The sequence below is a fragment of the Podarcis erhardii genome, assembly GCF_964252035.2.
Source record: "Podarcis erhardii genome assembly, chromosome: 11".
Taxonomy (NCBI): Eukaryota; Metazoa; Chordata; class Lepidosauria; order Squamata; family Lacertidae; genus Podarcis; species Podarcis erhardii.
The window spans coordinates 6,652,153-6,670,864 of NC_138501.1; the positions used below are offsets into that span (position 1 = coordinate 6,652,153).

At 42.9% G+C, this 18,712-nt stretch overlaps 1 protein-coding gene across 2 annotated transcripts; it reads right to left on the bottom strand.

Annotated features, from left to right (window-relative positions):
* Positions 1 to 2,634: 2,634 nt before the first annotated feature.
* Positions 2,635 to 15,778, bottom strand: QNG1 (Q-nucleotide N-glycosylase 1). Of its 2 annotated transcripts, none has more exons than XM_081881070.1 (5): positions 15,659 to 15,778; positions 13,163 to 13,514; positions 11,287 to 11,546; positions 4,768 to 4,963; positions 2,635 to 3,341 (listed from the first exon to the last, which is right to left on the bottom strand). In XM_081881070.1, the coding sequence occupies exons 2-5, from the start codon at positions 13,497 to 13,499 to the stop codon at positions 3,109 to 3,111; spliced, it is 1,026 nt and encodes a 341-aa protein (XP_081737196.1). In that variant the 5' UTR covers positions 13,500 to 13,514; positions 15,659 to 15,778; the 3' UTR covers positions 2,635 to 3,108. The 2 variants fall into 2 exon arrangements, with proteins under 2 accessions (XP_081737196.1, XP_081737197.1); XM_081881071.1 differs by lacking the exon at positions 2,635 to 3,341 and adding an exon at positions 3,778 to 3,823 and having other exon boundaries at positions 4,737 to 4,963.
* Positions 15,779 to 18,712: the final 2,934 nt, after the last annotated feature.

The window sequence follows — 18,712 nt, forward strand, 5'->3', positions numbered from 1 at the left end:
CATTGTAAAATGTTTGAATGTTAAAATGATGTTGGATATAAAGATAATATGGCATTAGTGACATGGTAAAAAGAAAAATGCAAAAATGTTTTAAAAGAAATTGGTGTAAAGGTCAGAGTAATATTATGTCGAAATTAAACAAAATGATATAAGGGATTAAGTTATAAAGAATATGTAAAAATGGATTTAAAAAGAAAGGGAAAATCGAAGACATAATAGGTTGAAATGTATAATATTGATTAAGATTTGAAAGAGGGTAAGGATCTGCTGAATCTGATTGTGTAAAGGGGAACACAGGAAAGGGAGACGTGAGGAAGTCAGGAAAGAGGGTTATAAAGAGAAGAATCAAAAAACTAATTTACTTTATTTTCTGTATTTTCTTATTACTTTGTCATATGTTCTTTACTGTGTTTTTTAGTTTTGTTGGATTATGTTGTTTCTTATTGTATTTCTTTTTTGTTTGTTTTGTTTGATTGTGATACCTGTTTTATCATATAAAACCAAAATAAATATCTTTAAAAAAAAAGAAAACGTTTGCTGACCCCTGCCCTTACTGCTTAGATTCTCCTTTCATCATCATCATCATCATCATCATTTTATTTGTATGCCGCCTTTCCATAGTTAAAACAATGCTCAAGGCGGCAGCCATCAAAAAGTATCGAAAAGCATGAAAAATGCTTCATTAACTGAGGTTCTCTGCCCCCCCCAGCAGAGGCCTGCCCCCTAATCTCCGCCAAAAAAGCTCAACAATTTTTGCCGCCCCCCAATAAAAACACTGGATTCGCCCATGGAACTGGCCCAAGCACTTGACCCTGGCCGTCTCTGAGGCAACAGGAACGTTTTGTGGTGTCCACGGATGGCCATTCACACGTGAAGAGCTCAAGTCCAGGCTAAGAGGCTTTGGTACCCAAGGCAGACCCCCAAGTGGGTTGCCCAGCAGGGGAGAAGGCGTGAGGGACGACCCACATATCGGGAACAAGGGCAGAAGATTGACAGTGGGATCTGCTGCTGCTGCCCCTGTGGATCTTGCCACCCGAGTCCTGACCTCCTTACCTCAGGGGTGGGCCGGCCCTGGCAGGACTTAACTGGAGTCATTGCTGGATGTTTATGGACCACTAGGCCTCAGTCGCCCCCATTCCAGCTTTGGCAGGCTGCCTTCCTCACCCACCAAAAGAGGAAACAGTGTTGTGTGAAGCTGCCATGACTTTCACAACTCTGCCAGCTGCGTGTTTAGCCAGTGTGTGAAGTGGCCGCACTCCTGTACAACCAGACTATGGGTTTACTGGTTCCAGGGGTGGGGGGCTTGCCCAGGATCCCCCCACTTTATGTGGAGATGCTCCAGGTAAAGGTAAAGGACCCCTGGACTGTTAAGTCCAGTCAAAGGCAACTATGGGGTTGCAGCGTTCATCTCGCTTTCAGGCCAAGGGAGCCGGCGTTTGTCCGCAGACAGCTTTCCGGATCATGGGGCCAGCAGGACTAAACCGCTTCGGGTGCAACGAGACACCGTGATGGAAACAAGAGCACACGGAAATGCCGTTTACCTTCCTGCTGCAGTACCTATTTATCTACTTGCACTGGCATGCTTTCAAACTGCTAGGTTGGCAGGAGCTGGGACAGAACAATGGGAGCTCACTCCATTGCGGGGATTCAAACCGCCAACCTTCTGATCGGCAAGTCCTAGATGCTCCACGTAGGCATATGGCTGCTCTGATTCACATGTGCCATGGCAGCAGGTGTTAGAATTCCTGCTCCAGGATTGCAGTCATGGGATTTTTGTCTATCAGATGACGGTGTATGTTTTGACTCCACAAAGTGGGAAGTAACGGAGACAGGATGTTTGTGTTACTGGGTTCCCTGAAGTGGGACTATTGTCCTTTGCTTTCTGTCTTTGCTGTCTGATGCTAGAGAGAGAGGGAGCCATGTTGCAGTGCTCCGTGTGTGTTTATATGTAAATAAAGTAGATTAGCCAAAAGGCTGAGTTGCTGAGGTCTGTTACGCAAGCTGCAAAGACTCTGCGGATCGCTAAGTGTTCTGTGTCTGTTGGCATCAGCTGCTGACGTTTGGGCTGAAGAAAGCTTTTGAAGCTCCTGAACAATCGACCAGGAGGGAGAGAACATGCCAGTTGGGCATGTGTCTCTACCAGGGTCCTACTCGAGTGTAGGATAAGCTCCTGACAGCAGGGACTTCTTCAGGTCTCAGAAGGTATCCCTCCGAAGCCCCTTACATACAATTGTCTTCATTTTGTGTGCCTAGATTTGCATCCTTTTAAGGGTGAGTCGAGAGGCTATAAATCATGGGGTAGAACACATGCTTTGCATGCAGAAGGTATCAACTCCTATATCTTTAGGTACCATGCCAAAACCTTTTCATTAGCTTTGTCTTTAAAAGTCAAAAGTGCTGTTGACTGCTCCTTTTGGTTGTTGGTCTCACCCTTTATGTAGTTTTATTATGTATATTTGTATTTTTTTAATAAACAAAATTATAAAGCATCCTGGAATCCACTGGGATAATGGGCAAAAACAAACATGCTTTACATAAAAATAAAACTTGGTGGCTTTAGTTCAGCAGATATGTGGTACAAGAAAGTATATGAGGCATATGTATATATGCATATATGCACAAGCAGACAGGTGATTAATTTGAAGACGCATTTACTACGATGCCGTATTCAGCTTACTGGTATATTATGAGATATAATCCAGAATTATGTTTTATATAATTCCACACCATTTTCTTCATTGAACTGAATACAAAAATATTGCTGGAACAGAAATAGAAACTTTATCAATTACAGACTCAGGGGCTCTTGAAACAAAGCAATCAAAGCAGCGAAGGAATGGTGTAAACATTACGAGAAAAGACCTTTCCTGTGATACAGACAAGTGTGCATAATAGCTTTTAAAAGAGTAGATTCTGAAAAATACATGATAAGTGCTCTCAATTTACTCTTTGCAAGTTTTTATACAAAACCATTATTGGGTAACAAACAGGAATTAAATGAGTCATGACTAACTTAAGTCTTACTGATTTCAATGGCACCACTACTTGGCACAACTCAGCATCTAGATTTTTGATACTATACTTTATCCTCAATTATTAAAACAGTATTCAGTAGTATATGCAACGTGTACGATGGAAAGGAACTCCCTTCATATCTTCCCGATGGTCCCGTGCATAGTCCCATAGATAATAATCGAGGAGAACGGCATTGATCTTCTCATCCATGTTCTGGCCTTTCTTTTTGTAAAGCTCCAGCAAGTGATTGCAAATGAGATCACAACACCAAATAGAGCAACCTCGGATTTCCACTTCCTGATAGTCTCCAGATGGAAACATGTGTCCTACAGGAGAGTAATATAAATTAGTAAAACAGAAGAGGTAGGACACTCAGAATATTAAACCTACCTGCGGTACACAACACTTTTATATATATATATATAAAGATGGCATTTCTAATGCTTTCAACTTTAATCAGGATAATTCAGGTTATGTATATTCAATGGTTTAACCTGCAAACCTGACAGGAGCTGTGTACACAATACGGTTTGCTCTGGCTCTCGTGCACCCCCAACTGCTGGTACATGTGTGGTGGTGGTGGTGGGGTGTGTGTGTGTGTGTGTGTGTATGCCTGGGTAAAACAGATAATGCACATGAGAAGGTGCCTCCTTGCTAGTGTGTACAGCGACATGCCAATGTAACTTGAAATGCAGAAGGGGAAACAACCTTTCTTCATTTTAAACCACTAATGTGTACATAGCCTAAGATAGGTGGCGATACATTTAGCAAAAGAGGTTAACAATTTGGTCCATGTCTAAGAGCCAACCTGGTCTTCTCCTTATAAATAGCACCAATCTTAATTGCAACGTAGTAAATGAAGTTGGTCCTGTTAGCTAGGGATGATGGGAGTTGTAGTCCCAAAACATCTGGAGGGCCGAGGTTTGCCTATGCCTGATTTACACCTAACTAGTTAATTAGCCTTACATTTAAAAAAAAAAATCCAATCACTTCTGATTCCAGTAAGGAAAATAAAATATTAAAGGCCTGTAACAGGTAATTTTCTTACAGAAATACACTGTCATGGGTTTGTAAACTGACACACTTTCTTCCTCTCTACTATTTCATTATTGAAGAAAAATGAAAAAAAACACACAGCTGTGACTGAATAAACCACAAGTGCACATGGTATGAGTAAGAAACAGAACCGCAAAGATATGTGTACACCCTTTACAATGCAAATCTCTTTACGCTCATGTTTTGCTAGAAATACGTGAAAAATATGAAAACTTTCACTCCTTTGCCACTGTATAAGAAAATAATTCTATAAATGAAATCCTTAGACTATATGAGATTTTGCAGAAATAATCAGTCTTATATTTTTGTCTGTGTTTTTCTTCAATAACAAGAGTAGCAGTTACAGACAGGTAGCCGTGTTGGTCTGCCATAGTCAAAACAAAACAAATTCCTTCCAGTAGCACCTTAAAGACCAACTAAGTCAGTTCTTGGTATGAGCTTTCGTGTGCATGCACACTTCTTCAGATACACACAAGTAGGAAGAGTAGCAGGAAAGAAGATGGTACTTTAATTACAGATTCAATTTAGTAACTTAATTTCCATGGGCTGAAAAAACTTGTCTGTAATAGGACTTAGCCTATATTTTGAGCACCACTACAAAGATTTGTGTCCCCCATCCACGTACAGTCAACAAAAAGCTATTTCTAAAAATTCTCAAATATTACATTTTTTTGATAATCCTGAATGGTTTCATACCTTCCTTGAGTTTTTTCATTAGTTCATCAGAATATTTCATTGCTCCCAGATGAACAAGCACCTGTGGTATTCTATAATCAGCAAATATAGTCACACTGGAAATATCACTGAAGCAGCCGTCTCCTTTTCCTTCCAGGACGCTCCAAGTGTCCGCCACAAGAATCTGCGCTCGTTTGTAGAAAGCCACCTTTCTACCCTGATAGGCAAAGGAAAAATATACACCATTATGATACTTCAAGGTTCTTTTCGACAAGTTACAGCACAGGTGCATGTTGAGACCTCTCTCTGAAAACAGCCTGGAAACTTATGCAACAACGGCAGCAAGGATACTCATCGCAAAAAACTGGAAAACTCAAGATCTACCCACACTGGAAGAGTGGCAGATGCAGCTGATGGACTATATGCAACTGGCCGAGATGACTGGCAGAATCCGTGATCTGGGAGAAGAGAAGATGGAGGAAGACTGGAAGAAATTCAAGATGTATCTACAAAAACATTGTAATTTGGTTGAATGTTAAGAAGGATGCTAGATTATAAAAAATTGGCCACCACTAAATTAGATTTAAATTTGATGATAAGTGAGACTAAAGAAAATATAAAATTTTTTGGAAGAAGTGCTAGATTATATTTGAATGAGTGGACATGAGATTGTAAACAAGTTGATAATTTGTCTGGGAAAAATTTTTAACGATGTAAATGGGAGCGGGAGACGTGAGGGAGTCCAAAGAAGTGATGAAATTATGTTTGTGACAGAAGTAAGACTGTTTATTATTTGTGCATTGATATTTAAAAACTTTAATAAATATTTATAAAAAAAGAAAGAAAGAAAGAAAACAGCCTGGAAACTTCAGCGACTCCCAAAGAGGGGGGCTAGATTATCAACTAGAACTGGACGATTCACTTGCATTACAACAGCACTTGGTCATGTACACTGGCTTCTAATCTGGTTCTGGAGTGCAATATAAACGTTACAGAATCATAAGAGTTGGGAGGGACCAAGAGGGGGCTTCTAGCCCAGCCCCCCGCCATGCAGGAATCTTTTGCCCAGTTCAATAATAAAGAAATCCTCTTCAACAGTAGGAACTGCTGCTGAAATGCCCTTCCAAAGCTCTAGGTGCAGGTGAGGATCATAGACTTTATGCACACTTTATACCAGGCATGGCCAAACTTGGCCCGCCAGCTGTTTTGGGACTACAACTCCCATCATCCATAGCTAACGGGACCAGTGGTCAGGGATGATGGGAATTGTAGTCCCAAAATAGCTGGAGAGCCAAGTTTGGCCATGTCTGCTTTATACATTGATAAACCTATTTACTTCAGTTATTTCAGGGATTTTGCATTTTTGGCAAAGGGTTGTGCTGATATACTAATGTTTGCATCTGTGCTCTACACTGGATTATTTTTGTAAATCTCCAAACATCAGTATATTTCCGGATTCTATATATATTTCTATACATATATTGGATTTCATTTGAAGCAACATGTTTCTGGAAAATTTCAAAGGTCAGATTATCTATTTAGATCTGCACACACATTCTGATCTGAAACGATCCTTTCATTACCTCAAAACTCCAGTGCCATATCAAAATATTACACTTGCTAAATTATTCCCTGACCTGTGTGTTTTCCTTAAGGCACGAGACAAGATAAGAGGCCTTTCGTGTACAAAAATAGGAGGCAGATGATGCTTCTTCATTGCAGAATTCTAGCTGTAACCTGATACAGTGGTACCTCGGGTTACATACGCTTCAGGTTACATAAGGTTCAGGTTACACACTCCGCTAACCCAGAAATAGTGCTTCAGGTTAAGAACTGTGTTTCAGGATAAGAACAGAAATCGCAAGGCAGCAGGAGGCCCCATTAGCTAAAGTGGTGCTTCAGGTTAAGAACAGTTTCAGGTTAAGTACAGACCTCCGGAACGAATTAAGTACTTAACCTGAGGTACCTCTGTACTTGCAAACATACAGTAGAGACTAATCGGTCTGCAATCACTATATTCAGAATGAGTATAAATGCAGACTTCAAGGCTTTAACATCCAGCCTATTTTTTTTAATGGATTTTTCCTTCATTCACCCAACTTCAGCTTTGTGTAATATCTACCTCGGTGAAGAGTTGTAAGTAACTTAAAAGCTCAAGCACAATTTTTGCAACATTGTGAGTGCTCCTACTAAAATGCATTGCCCAACTGTGGATTTCAATTATTATGTATGTTTTTATTGCTTTTTGTTAGTGTGCTGTAAAATTTACAAAAGTTCCCATCTTTAAAAAACTATAATGAGCAGTGTAATAAGAAACAACTCCAAAACACTTGTGCCCTGATGCAGCTCTAATCAAGAATAAAAGCAGAATTTTTGTTACAGTATTATTTAACTTCCATAATTTATGTTTCACTTTTTAAATTTTAATTTTTTTAAAATTATTAAATTATCTTAAATTTTTAAATAAATTAAATTTTGCAAAATAGCATAGGGCAAACTAACCAAGCCATCAAATGTGTACATATCACCAAAAGTAATGCAGTGCATATGGTCAAAATGCATGATTGATTTATACCTGACATTCCAATTTAGCAAATAACACTTCTGTGTGTAGATTTCACTGGGGCTTCTGCACTGGGGCTAACAACTTCAAAACTATTACTGGTTTAGTTATAGATGTGGTTAAGATATATTCGGCACAACTGTTAACATTAGTACGTCACCATACTATGTCACCAGCATGAAATGATTCATTACGTTGCTAACTGTAAACATTTTCATATCTATAATTAACAATATAAAAGTACCGTATTTTTTGCACCATAACACTCACTTTTTCCCTCCTAGAAAGTAAGGGGAAATGTCTGTGCGTGTTATGGAGGAAATGCCCACGGGTGGCATGCCTACGGATTTTCCTCCTCTAAAAACTATGTGCGTGTTATGGTCGGGTGCGTGTTATAGAGCGAAAAATATGGTAATAGCTATCCCTTGACTAGGATGCTTTGAGAAGCAAGTTCATTGAAGTAATATGCAAATCAAAATTATACACAACCCAAATTACATATTGAAACTAATACTTAATTTTATTTTTTCATAGATCCCTCGGGTGAATAATAGTTTTTAGCTGCTGTCACAGGCTGAGATCTCATATAGCACCTTGTAAAATGAGCAGAAAATCTATGGCTATGTCTCAAAACAGATACATAGAAATCCCATGGAAATCAACAGAACTCACTTCAATATGATTATGTTTAGGATTAGGATGCAATTCTAATAAATTTACCATGTTCTAGTATGCAGTTTTACTAAAGTGGTGAAACCTAATTCATTTTCACCACTTAAATCTCGTCTCACACCCCTTCTTGGTACTGCAAATCTCTGCAATATTTCAATCTGTTGCCAGGGCAACTGTGTTGACAATGTGAACAGATACTAGCATCCATCTTGTAAGAAGAGTGGTGAAAATTTGGTCTTCCTTCAGAACATGTAACGTGGTAGGATAAAATAGCCAAGGACTCTCTCGTAGAAAGTTACAGTCCAATTGTATAAAGATGAGAGGACTTATTTCTATTACAGAGGTTGTTGTTGACTACTGTTGCTTTTAGAGAACACTGGATTTTTAAAAACCCTTAAGGGGCCTTAAATTCTGCATTTTAAAAAGATCTAAAACTTTACAAACGAAAAGTTCAGACCAGTGTTTCCCAACCGGTGTTCCGCGGCACACTAGTGTGCCGCGAGACGTTGCCTGGTGCGCCGTGCGAGGGAGGCGGGCGAGTCTGGCGGCGAGAGGCCTTAGGCGCCCTGCAGAAAGGCGTCCTCTTTGTGGGTGGGTTCTCCCCCCTCCCTTAGCGCATCGTATTTAGTTGGGGATTCTGGAGAGGGGGGCGGGGGCGCGCTGGCCCCGAGCGGAACAGACGCGCCGTCGTCCCCACCTCCCTCTCCTCAGTAGCTCCGAGCCGACTGACTGAGGGTGGGACGCAGCCAGCGGCGTCCTCTCTCTCTCTCTCTCTCCGCCCCCAAGCACCGCTTTTCCCGAGGCGGGTGCGCGCCTAAGGCTGAATGGGAGCAGCCTGGAGGCTTGGCGGCCTCTCAGCGGCTCATGACGGGCGTCCCCGAGGCAGGAGGTGCTGAGCAGGGGCTCTGTGAGAGGGCGCGAGGGATGCGTGGTGGTGCCTGCGCGCGCGTGACTTAAGAGGGCGACCTGCTGCCTCTCCTCTCTCTCCCCTCCCTCCCCTCATGGGCACGGAGTCCCCGGCACAGCTTGGCGCTACTACAGCTACAGCTGCTGCTGCTCCTGCTTGGATGAAGGCGGCTGCTTCTTCCTAACGCCCAGCCTCTGAGGGACCGCAGTCTCCCGCCCTCTTTTTTTTTTTTTTTTTTTTTTGGCGGGATGTTGAGGTAAAGGATCCCCTCGCGCGCGGGCGGGCATCTCTTTGGGCAGGGCGCGTGCGGAGGCTTAAGGTGGGGAGTGTGGAGGGGTTGCCGCTTGCGAGGGGAGGGTTCATATTGTATTGGGCTGCGGTGTGGGCGACACGGCTCTCCAATGGCCAGCCCGCGGAGGAACATTGAGTTGGAGCATTTCGAGGAGAGGGACAAAAGGCGCACTGAATAAAGTATTTTATAATTTTTCATATTTCTGTTTACTTACTATTTCATAATAAAGTAATTATAAAATACTTTCTTTGTGTTTATTTGATTCCTATTAAAGAGAGTTACTTTATATATAGTCAATATAGGCACAGAGTTAATTTTTTAAACATTTTCTAATGGTGGTGTGCCTCGAGATTTTTTTCATGAAACAACTGTGCCTTTGCCCAAAAAAGGTTGGGAAACACTGGTTCAGACAGTTCAATTGTAACAAACTACTATGCAAATAAGTAACAACTGCATACATTTGGCAGAACGAGGATTTTGAACTGACATTTCAAGTCTCAAGTTAAGTAATACATGAATGACAAATGATATTGTAGCTGAATACGCAGCAGCCACAGTCAAGTGTTCAAATCCATGGACACTGAAAACAAATTACTACAATTTAATATATTATGTTATTTAGCCAAGATCTTCCAAGTCACATGGTAACCAGAATATACTATACAACCCATGTTTGCACACTGAAGTCATATCTGTCTATCATCTATCTATCTATCTATCTATCTATCTACCTATCATCTGTAAATATAATTAATAGATAGATAGATAGATAGATAGGTAGATAGTTGTAAATGTATAGGTAACTGGCTCTATTCAAAGATCACACCCTGGTTAATGGTGCTTATGGCTATAATACTCCACACACTTACATGGGAGAAAGTACTTACTTTTGAGTAGACATGCATAGGATTGAATTGTAATTATGTTTAAGTGTGAACTAACAAACCAGAGTTTGTGATCCACTAGCAAATCAGAAAGCATGGTTTAAAGTGAGTTTTCAAAACACCATGGCTCAGTTCGCATGTTAACACTAAAGCAAGCTGCAGCTTAAAGCAAACATACATGCAGAGGGGCTCTCAGAGAAGATATTGTTAGTTCTTTGCTTCTACTGTTGCTGAGCTTCTGTGAGCTATGCCATGGTGCGGCTTATGGTGTCATCTGAACCAAGACTTGTTTTTTGACTTCTCCAAACAAACCATGATCTGTAAACTGAGAACAACATAGCTGACAGCTTATGGTTTCTCTGGAGCAAGAAAAACTGTAAGGCAAGGTTCAGACAACACACTTTGCTCATAGCAATGCAAGAACAGCAAAATAACCAGAGGAAGAACAACGCGGCCCCAATCTCCTCTCTCATGCTAAGAGATAGTTTGCCCCTATTTGCATGTGACCATAAACTGCTTTATGACAATAAACCAGATATGGCTAAGGCTCCTAGATACAAGACTGCTGAGCAGACAGAAAAGCAAAGCAAACAAGCAGTTCTAAACCACAGTTTCCTGACTATCTGAAAGCCCAAGCCATTGTTTGGGTTCTAAACTACATTTGGAACATGCCATTGCCTGGTGTGATGTCTGAGGAGAGACACTGTTTTGTGAAGTCAATGAAACACCAATCCATAATATTTAACAGTGTTTGCATTTTATTTCCCCAGAGAAGAATGGTGTCTATTTGCAATGGGAAGTTATGAATATTTAGAAGAGAAAATTTTCCACACTGAAAATTAGAGTAGATCCATAATATATTCCCCCAAATGGGTGATGACTGCCTCCCTGGCAAGAGACAGGTAAGCGTAATTCTCACAATATTTAGGGGTGTCCTGTCCTGAAGTGGTTTCCCTTCAGTTGGCGGGATGTTTTAATCCTGTCTTTTAATAAATCTGAATGCATAGCTGTCAACTTTTCCCTTTTCTTGTGAGGAATCCTATTCAGAATAATGGAATTTCCCTTAAAAAAGGGAAAAGTTGACAGCTATGCTGAATGTGTTTTTAGCTTTTACTCTGTTTTAGTTTTGAGCTGGTTGGTTTTCAATGTAGGTTTTACTTTTGTAAACCACTTTGAATTACAATTTATAAAAAAGCAACTATAAGAAAAATAAAAATAATACCTGAAATGAAGCTTCATCCCTAAAAGATGGGAAATTTTCTACTATTAGCTGTAGTAATGTCTGAGCACTTTTCCCACTTTTCTTAACGCACGAGAGGAAAGAGCCTCCAAATTTCTCCAGGAGAACTGTCCCGGTCTCATTCAACACCCGATGTCTCTCCTCGATTAAAGGCATGGCAACCTCTGTGTCCGAGCGAAAGACATGTTTCACTTGCTCCAGGGTCATAGTGGCATAATATGAAGCGCTGGTAATGGGTATTCCTTCAGAAAGCAAAAACAACAAGGAACAGTAACAACCATACAATAATAGATGAGGCTCAATTTATTTATATCCCAGCTACAGAATTGCAAAGTTTACTGTTGCGCGCATTATTAAAGCAACTAAACTGTTTACTTCTAAATTGCCCAGCATCCTGCTCCTGCCAAACAGATGCCCACAGAAAGCCTGAAAACAGAACCTGAGTTAACTTATTATTTAATTTTTTAAAAAAACTTTATTTCCCCCCTTCACATTGTGTTCATTATTAGATGTTTTTCTAACTTCAGCTCCAGCTTCTGAAAACACCTAACTTTAATCACAATAAATACATAAAAACAATATAAAGCAGAACTTAACTCCCCTATGCACATCTACCGAGGAGGGCGATACATGAGTGGAAGGGGGCTCTAGCATACCCAACCCACCAAAATATTAATTAACCCAACACTTAGGCCGTCTATGCAGCCCCCCGTACTGGATTTGAAATGCCACCTCGTAGAAGGGAGGTGGAATCCCCACTCACAAAAAGTCCCCACAGGCTAACAATATTATTTCATTACAGTGGTGCCTCGCAAGACGAAATTAATCCGTTCCGCGAGTCTCTTCGTCTTGCGGTTTTTTCGTCTTGCGAAGCACGGCTATTAGCGGCTATTAATGGCTTAGCAGCTTAGCGGCTATTAACAGCTTAGCGGCTTTAAGAAAAAGGAAACAAACTCGCAAGAACTCGCAAGACGTTTCGTCTTGCGAAGCAAGCCCATAGGGAAATTTGTCTTGCGAAGCACCTCAAAAAACGGAAAACTCTTTCGTCTAGCGAGTTTTTCGTCTTGCGAGGCATTCGTCTTGCGGGGCAACACTGTATTTCCAAATGAATCCTCAACCCTACTAAAAGAAATATTGCTTATATTTTGTTTAGATTTGTCCTTGATTACAGGAGCAACTGGTTTTCTGGTGATCTCGTAATGATGGTGATCTAGTAACCAGGAGCTGCTTTTTCTGTGATCTAGAAAATGAGGCTGTTACCTCTCTCCCACCCAACTAAGCCCTTGCACTCTCTGCTAAGTAGGCTTCCCAGAGGCAATCGCCTCTCTCTTATAAATACTTTGTTCATACCACAAACTATCATTTCTCTTTGCTCTCTCACCTCACCCATTTCTGTCATTCACCAGAGTTCTCCTGTGTCGGATTGTAGGATTCAGGGCAAGGAATTTAAGATAGGGAATTTAAGAATGATCGCTGCTGCCCAGTCTCAGCAGCTCCCTAACGTACCAGCCTGCCTCCAGGCTCCTCAAGCTACCTAAAGACCACACAGGCAGCAGTAGTGTTCAGGTTTATCCCAAAGGTGCAGAGACCAGGGGAGGTAAATCCTGTGACTTATTGTTAATTCTGGTCCTTTGGTACTGGAGTTCTGAAGCATGGCAAGTTAGGTATCAAGTGCCCTGCTTATTTAAAATAATGATGAAACTCACACCTGTGACTCTGGGATCCAAACCTAAAGTTGCAGCTTTATGAGTAACACAAAGATTTCAAAACTGGCTTGAATGGATCTTTGCATTTCCCCCCAAATTAAGGTTATTTGCCCACAAATTCTCTTCTTTGATTTTGAAAATTAAGAACTAACCCTCATCAAGTGCTCTGTTGATGGCAGCACAAAGAGACCAGTAACCACTGTATGTTTTGCCTTTATACTTCACCAGACATTTGTGATCTTCACGCTCGGACCAAAAGGAAAAATTGAGGGTATCGGCAAGGAACACCCAGTTCACTGCATCTTCATTTGCCGCTTGAGGGTTCAGCTCATGAGAAGACTTCCAGCCGGCCACACTGAACTCTTTCTCCAAGACCTTGTCAAATAACATCTCTGCAACTTTCCGTACACCATCGTCTTCAATGTACACATCTTTACTGTGTTCTGCTATGAATTTGGCAGATTCTTTAGGGTTCAAGAATGGCTCCATGGTCTTCTTACGTTTCTAAGTAAAGATAATATTGCCTGTTAATCTGATCTGGGTGAAATCCAATTATTGTGCAAGCAGAAACATTAATTCTGCTTTCTCTTCTCCCCAAGCATCCCCAAATCCTTATTCTCCTCCCACCATGGCCCCCTCAACCTTCTGTAGCAGATTTTCAGGCTCACCAAGGGCCATAGCTGTCAACATTTCCCTTTTTTAAAGGGAAATTCCCTTATTCTGAATAGGATTCCTCGCAAGAAAAGGGAAAAGTTGACAGCTATGCCAAGGGCTGCTGGTGGCAGGGAGAGGAAAAGGACGCTCTGCATGGAAGTCTGTGCCACCCTGCACATGGACAGCATTAGTGTCACCCACTGGTCAGTTTTCCATTCAGTAGGCTGTGCATGTGGGCGCTTTTTGCTCTGGTATCTGTATGTTGAGTGTAATTGTTTTGGAACATCATAAGTGGAACACAGCACTCCAACCTGAGCTGATTTTGTGGACAGCAGGTGCAGGGGAAACGAACATACTTGAAGAACAACAAGGGAATGATTTCTGAACTGCATGCTTGCATGCTGTCAGTAAAAAAAGCAGCACATGCATTCGTTGTTCCATGACTAGGAATGTGTGACTAACAGACACAAAGCTTTCCAGCACACTTTGCACCACTGAGTGGAATATGCATGAATCAGCTCTCATTTATCTAATAAATGAGCTTCTGATTGGATCCAAGAGTCTCAAAGGTCAAGCAAATAACCAGCCAAGCCTCTCCAAGGAAATAGCCTATTGCAGGCTCAGCTTGCTGGACTATCTAGCTATCAGCTCAGACCACAGGAACCAAAGCAGGGCCTGTGATTTAGAAGGAGGCAGAGGGCAAAGCTCTACAAAAGCAGGAAGCAGGTCCCTTCACTGGCCCACAGCACCTGCAACTCCGCAAAGAAATCCAGGGTCCCCCACAGAGATGCAGCCAGATGCCTGAGGAGGTGTTACTTCTTCCACAATTGTTGCATTTATTGCCAATAGCCCCATCTTGCTCCTTCTGGGATCACTCTCTTCTGGGTATAACCTGCCTCAACAAAAACTGAATGAACATTGCCTACAACAGCTTGTTTCTCCTTGCACTTAGGGAAGCTTTGAACTTGAGGGAGCTTATGTACGACAAAGGGACACAGGTGGCGCTGTGGGTTAAACCACAGAGCCTCGGACTCGCCGATCAGAAGGTCGGCGGTTTGAATCCCTGCGATGGGGTGAGCTCCCGTTGCTCGGTCCCTGCTCCTGCCAACCTAGCAGTTCGAAAGCACATCAAAATGCAAGTAGATAAATAGGTACCGCTCCAGCATGAAGGTAAACGGCGTTTCCGTGTGCTCCTCTGGTTTCGTCAGAAGCGGCTTAGTCATGCTGGCCACGCGACCCGGAAGCTGTACGCCGGCTCCCTCGGCCAATAAAGCGAGATGAGCGCTGCAACCCCAGAGTTGGCCACGACTGGACCTAATGGTCAGGGGTCCCTTTACCTTTTATGTACGACAGTTTCTCTTGTACAATATAGTACACTTCTGGCCCATTTAATAATCTGGGAGGAGAGGAAGAGACAGCACTGGGAGGAGAGGAAGAGTTGGCTAGCTTCCCTGGCCAACTTATCCCCATAGGGTTCAGCATTACCGACACTGGCCGGCAGGGGCTCTCCAGGGTTGCCAGCAAGACTCTCTGCAGCACCGCCTGTTTCAGATTAATGGTTTCACTCATAACTAGGCTTTCCAGGTGACTTTTCACTTCTCATTTTATCCTTTTTTCTTTTTTTATTAAGCGTTGGTCTAACATCCTGCCGTCTTGTGCAAAGCGGCCTCCGATTTCCGGGGATTCTTACAAAGCCAGGCATTTCAGATGATACCAAAAAAGGCGCCGTTCCCTGCCAACCCGCTCCTCCCTCCCTCCCCCTTCCCCAATCGGATCCCAGTGGAGGGTCTCCGCGCGAGTCGGGGGGGGGGCAGAAGGGAATCGGGTCCCCTTCTCCCACGCACGTGGCCGCGCCAGCAGCGCTGCTCTCCCGCAGGCCTGCGGAAAAGAGGTGCAGGCGCGGGATTTGTGACTTTTTGCAGAGTTACAGCGCCGCTTTTCTCTCCTGAACCAAAGATCGCCACGCTTCCGCGCGCTCAAAGCCCCCCTCTTACCTCCGCAAGCGAGCAGGTGTTACCACGTTCAGACGTTACCTGGACTCCGGTTGCAGGAAAGGCAACAAGATTCCTCCCCCCCGCTTCCGCGCGCGCAAATGCCTTCCTTCCCCACCTTCGTACCAGACCTCCCACTTTCACGCTCCAATCAGAATTAGTCGTATTTGCAGACGGGAGGGCCGGACTCGGAAAGCGAAAGTAGCTGCGTGCAGCCTCGCAGGCCTCGTGGCCATCAGGGCCGAATTTGCTTATAAGCTGAGCAAGCTATAGTTTAGGGCCCCACTGTCTTGGCCTCCCCCCCCCCAAAAAAAAACTAAAGGGAAAAAAAACACCCTGTATGTACATTTAGAAATATAAGATAAAAAACGAATAAAATAAAACCTACATACAGCAACAGTGTTTTGTGTTGTGTAGGCTCCTGTGATGTAAGTAATGGGCCCCGCCTGCTAGACTGCTCCCTAAAATAACACTGGTTTTAGATACCTATTAAGTCCATAAATTACCATATAGCACATAAAAAAACCCAATCCTTCCAGTAGCACCTTAAAGGTAAAGGTGAAGGGACCCCTGACCATTAGGTCCAGTCGTGGCCCACTCTGGGGTTGCGGCGTTCGTCTCGCTTTACTGGCCAAGGAAGCCGGTGTACAGCTTCCGGGTCATGTGGCCAGCATGACTAAGCCGCTTCTGGCAAACCAGAGCAGCACACGGAAACGCCGTTTACCTTCCCGCCAGAGCGGTACCTATTTATCTACTTGCACTTTGGTGTGCTTTCGAACTGCTAGGTTGGCAGGAGCAGGGACTGAGCAACGGGAGCTCAACCCATTGCGGGGATTCAAACTGCCAACCTTCTGATTGGCAAGTCCTAGGCTCTGTGGTTAAACCCACAGCAAAAAAAACAAACAAAAAAAAAAAAAAACCAAACTTCCTTCCAGTAGCACCTTAGAGACCAACTAAGTTTGTTATTGGTATGAGCCTTCATGTCCATGCACTTCTTCAGATACAATCTATCTACAATCTATCTACAATCTATTTAGAAGTATCTGAAGAAGTTTGCATGCACATGAAAGCTCATACCAATAACAAACTTAGTTGGTCTCTAAGGTGCTACTGGAAGGAATTTATTTTTTTGTTTCGACTACAGCAGACCAACACAGCTACCTACCTGTAACTAGACATATAGCATATATTCAACACAAAAAAGTGGCAATTTATTCTTGACAAAGGACAGCTGGACATTTAAAGGGCCCTTTTACCTTCAGTGGGATGCGAGTGGCGCTGTGATCTAAACCATTGAGCATCTTGGGCTTGCCGATCAGCTCGGCGGTTTGAATCCCCACGATGGGGTGAGCTCCTGTTGTCCGGTCCCAGCTCCTGCCAACCTAGCAGTACGAAAGCACACCCAAAAAGTGCAAGTAGATGGGTACCGCTACGACGGGAAGGTAAACGGCATTTCTGTGCGCTGCTCTGGTTCACCAGAAGCGGCTTAGTCATGCTGGCCACATGACCCGCAAGCTGTATGCCAGCTCCCTCGGCTAGTAAAGTGAGATGAACGCTGCAACCCGAGTCGGCCACGACTGGACCTAATGGTCAGGGGTCCCTTTACCTTTTTATTGCCTTCAGTAGCTTAGGGCCTCATCAAACCTAAATCTGCCCTGCACCCATCAAAGGGGTTTGGGGCTTCCAGTCCCTGCAAATCACTTGCTCAGCTTGACTTTCTCGAAGGTTGCTGGAATTTATTTAAAAATCAGCTTAAATAGCCTGTGCCCAACTATGCACATTACTTGGTGGCACGTTTAAGAACTCAACCCCAATCCCTTGCACTGCCAAGTGCAGTGGGCTGTATTCCTCGAACTGCTAATTCCTAGGCCAATACCCCCCGTCCTTCCTGCAATCGGAAAAGGGCTTTGGAAGGGATGATCCCCTTTGTTTTACTGTTCCAAGGGGAACTTGCTGCATTTGAGCAAAAGCTGAAGCACGTCAGTTCTTAACATGGGGGAAGCCCTACTGGAAGTGGAAACGATTGAACAAGTACAGACTTATCGTCGAACCTATGTCTACGGGATAGTGGTGGGATGTCAAATTTAATAATATATGCATTTAATAAATGAAAAATGACGATGTCTAAACAGCCTGCAAGAAAACAGGCTCTAGCTTATTCAGTAGTGTGACTTTGCGAGTCCGTTTCACACTATAGGCTTCACTTGTAAACTCAAGATTCTTGCCTCCTTTCGTGAGAAAAGTATCACTCCTCTGCAAACCTTTCAAAAGCCTGGTTGTAGGGGCAAGGAAGAACTCAATTCTTAGTAGAAAGGGATCCCAACCTGATAAATGATTTTCTTTTTAGAAGTACTGTAGTTGCATTTAATGAAATATTAACCTTGCCATCAAACTGAGTCCTTTATTATGATGGTTGCAAAATTCCTACATTTTCGTTTCCTTTACAATTTATTTCCTTAGAGCAAGTCAGCAGACTTCAGTCTCGTAGGATCTAGGTTGGTTTTCACTAGAACCCAGGTCACCAGCTGGAACTCAGGAAGGGGAACATAGGAGAGTGGGGAGGTACTATTCTGAAGAGGTTTCAGTAGCTGAACTAGATCTCACATTTACATGTTTTTCTCCCTTTCACAATTTCAGCAGCCCTATTTAGGAGGGGCTACCAACCCATTCCAGTACTCCAAAAATACCCCTGCCCACCCTTCCCCTAAAGGAAGTTTAGAAGAGGCAAAATATTTGCTTGCAGCATCCCTTCCATACCTGTTGGGACATAACTGTTATCATGAAAACACCGTAGGACAAAATAAGCATCTTGACAAAAGTACCATCCCTGGTCAAAAATCATCTTTCCCTTAATCACACTTAAAAGGCAACATAGCCAAAGGCTACAGCAAATACAGTGGTACCTTGGTTTAAGAACAGTCCTGTTTACAAACGATTCGGTTAACAAACTCCACAAAACCGGTAGTGTCCTGGTTTGTGAATTTTATCTCTGTCTAAGAGCGGAATCCAAACAGTGGAAGGGCACCAGTGGTGGTAGGCCTCATTAGGGAAAGCACA

Excerpts from the sequence above, each read along its gene's own strand:
- QNG1 (XM_081881070.1), bottom strand. The coding sequence starts at position 13,499 with ATGGAGCCATTCTTGAACCCTAAAGAATCTGCCAAATTCATAGCAGAA. Across the intron at positions 4,964-11,286 it reads GGGATGAAGCTTCATTTCAG|GGTAGAAAGGTGGCTTTCTA; the intron begins GTATTATTTTTA and ends TTTGCCTATCAG. Across the intron at positions 3,342-4,767 it reads AATGAAAAAACTCAAGGAAG|GACACATGTTTCCATCTGGA; the intron begins GTATGAAACCAT and ends ACTCTCCTGTAG.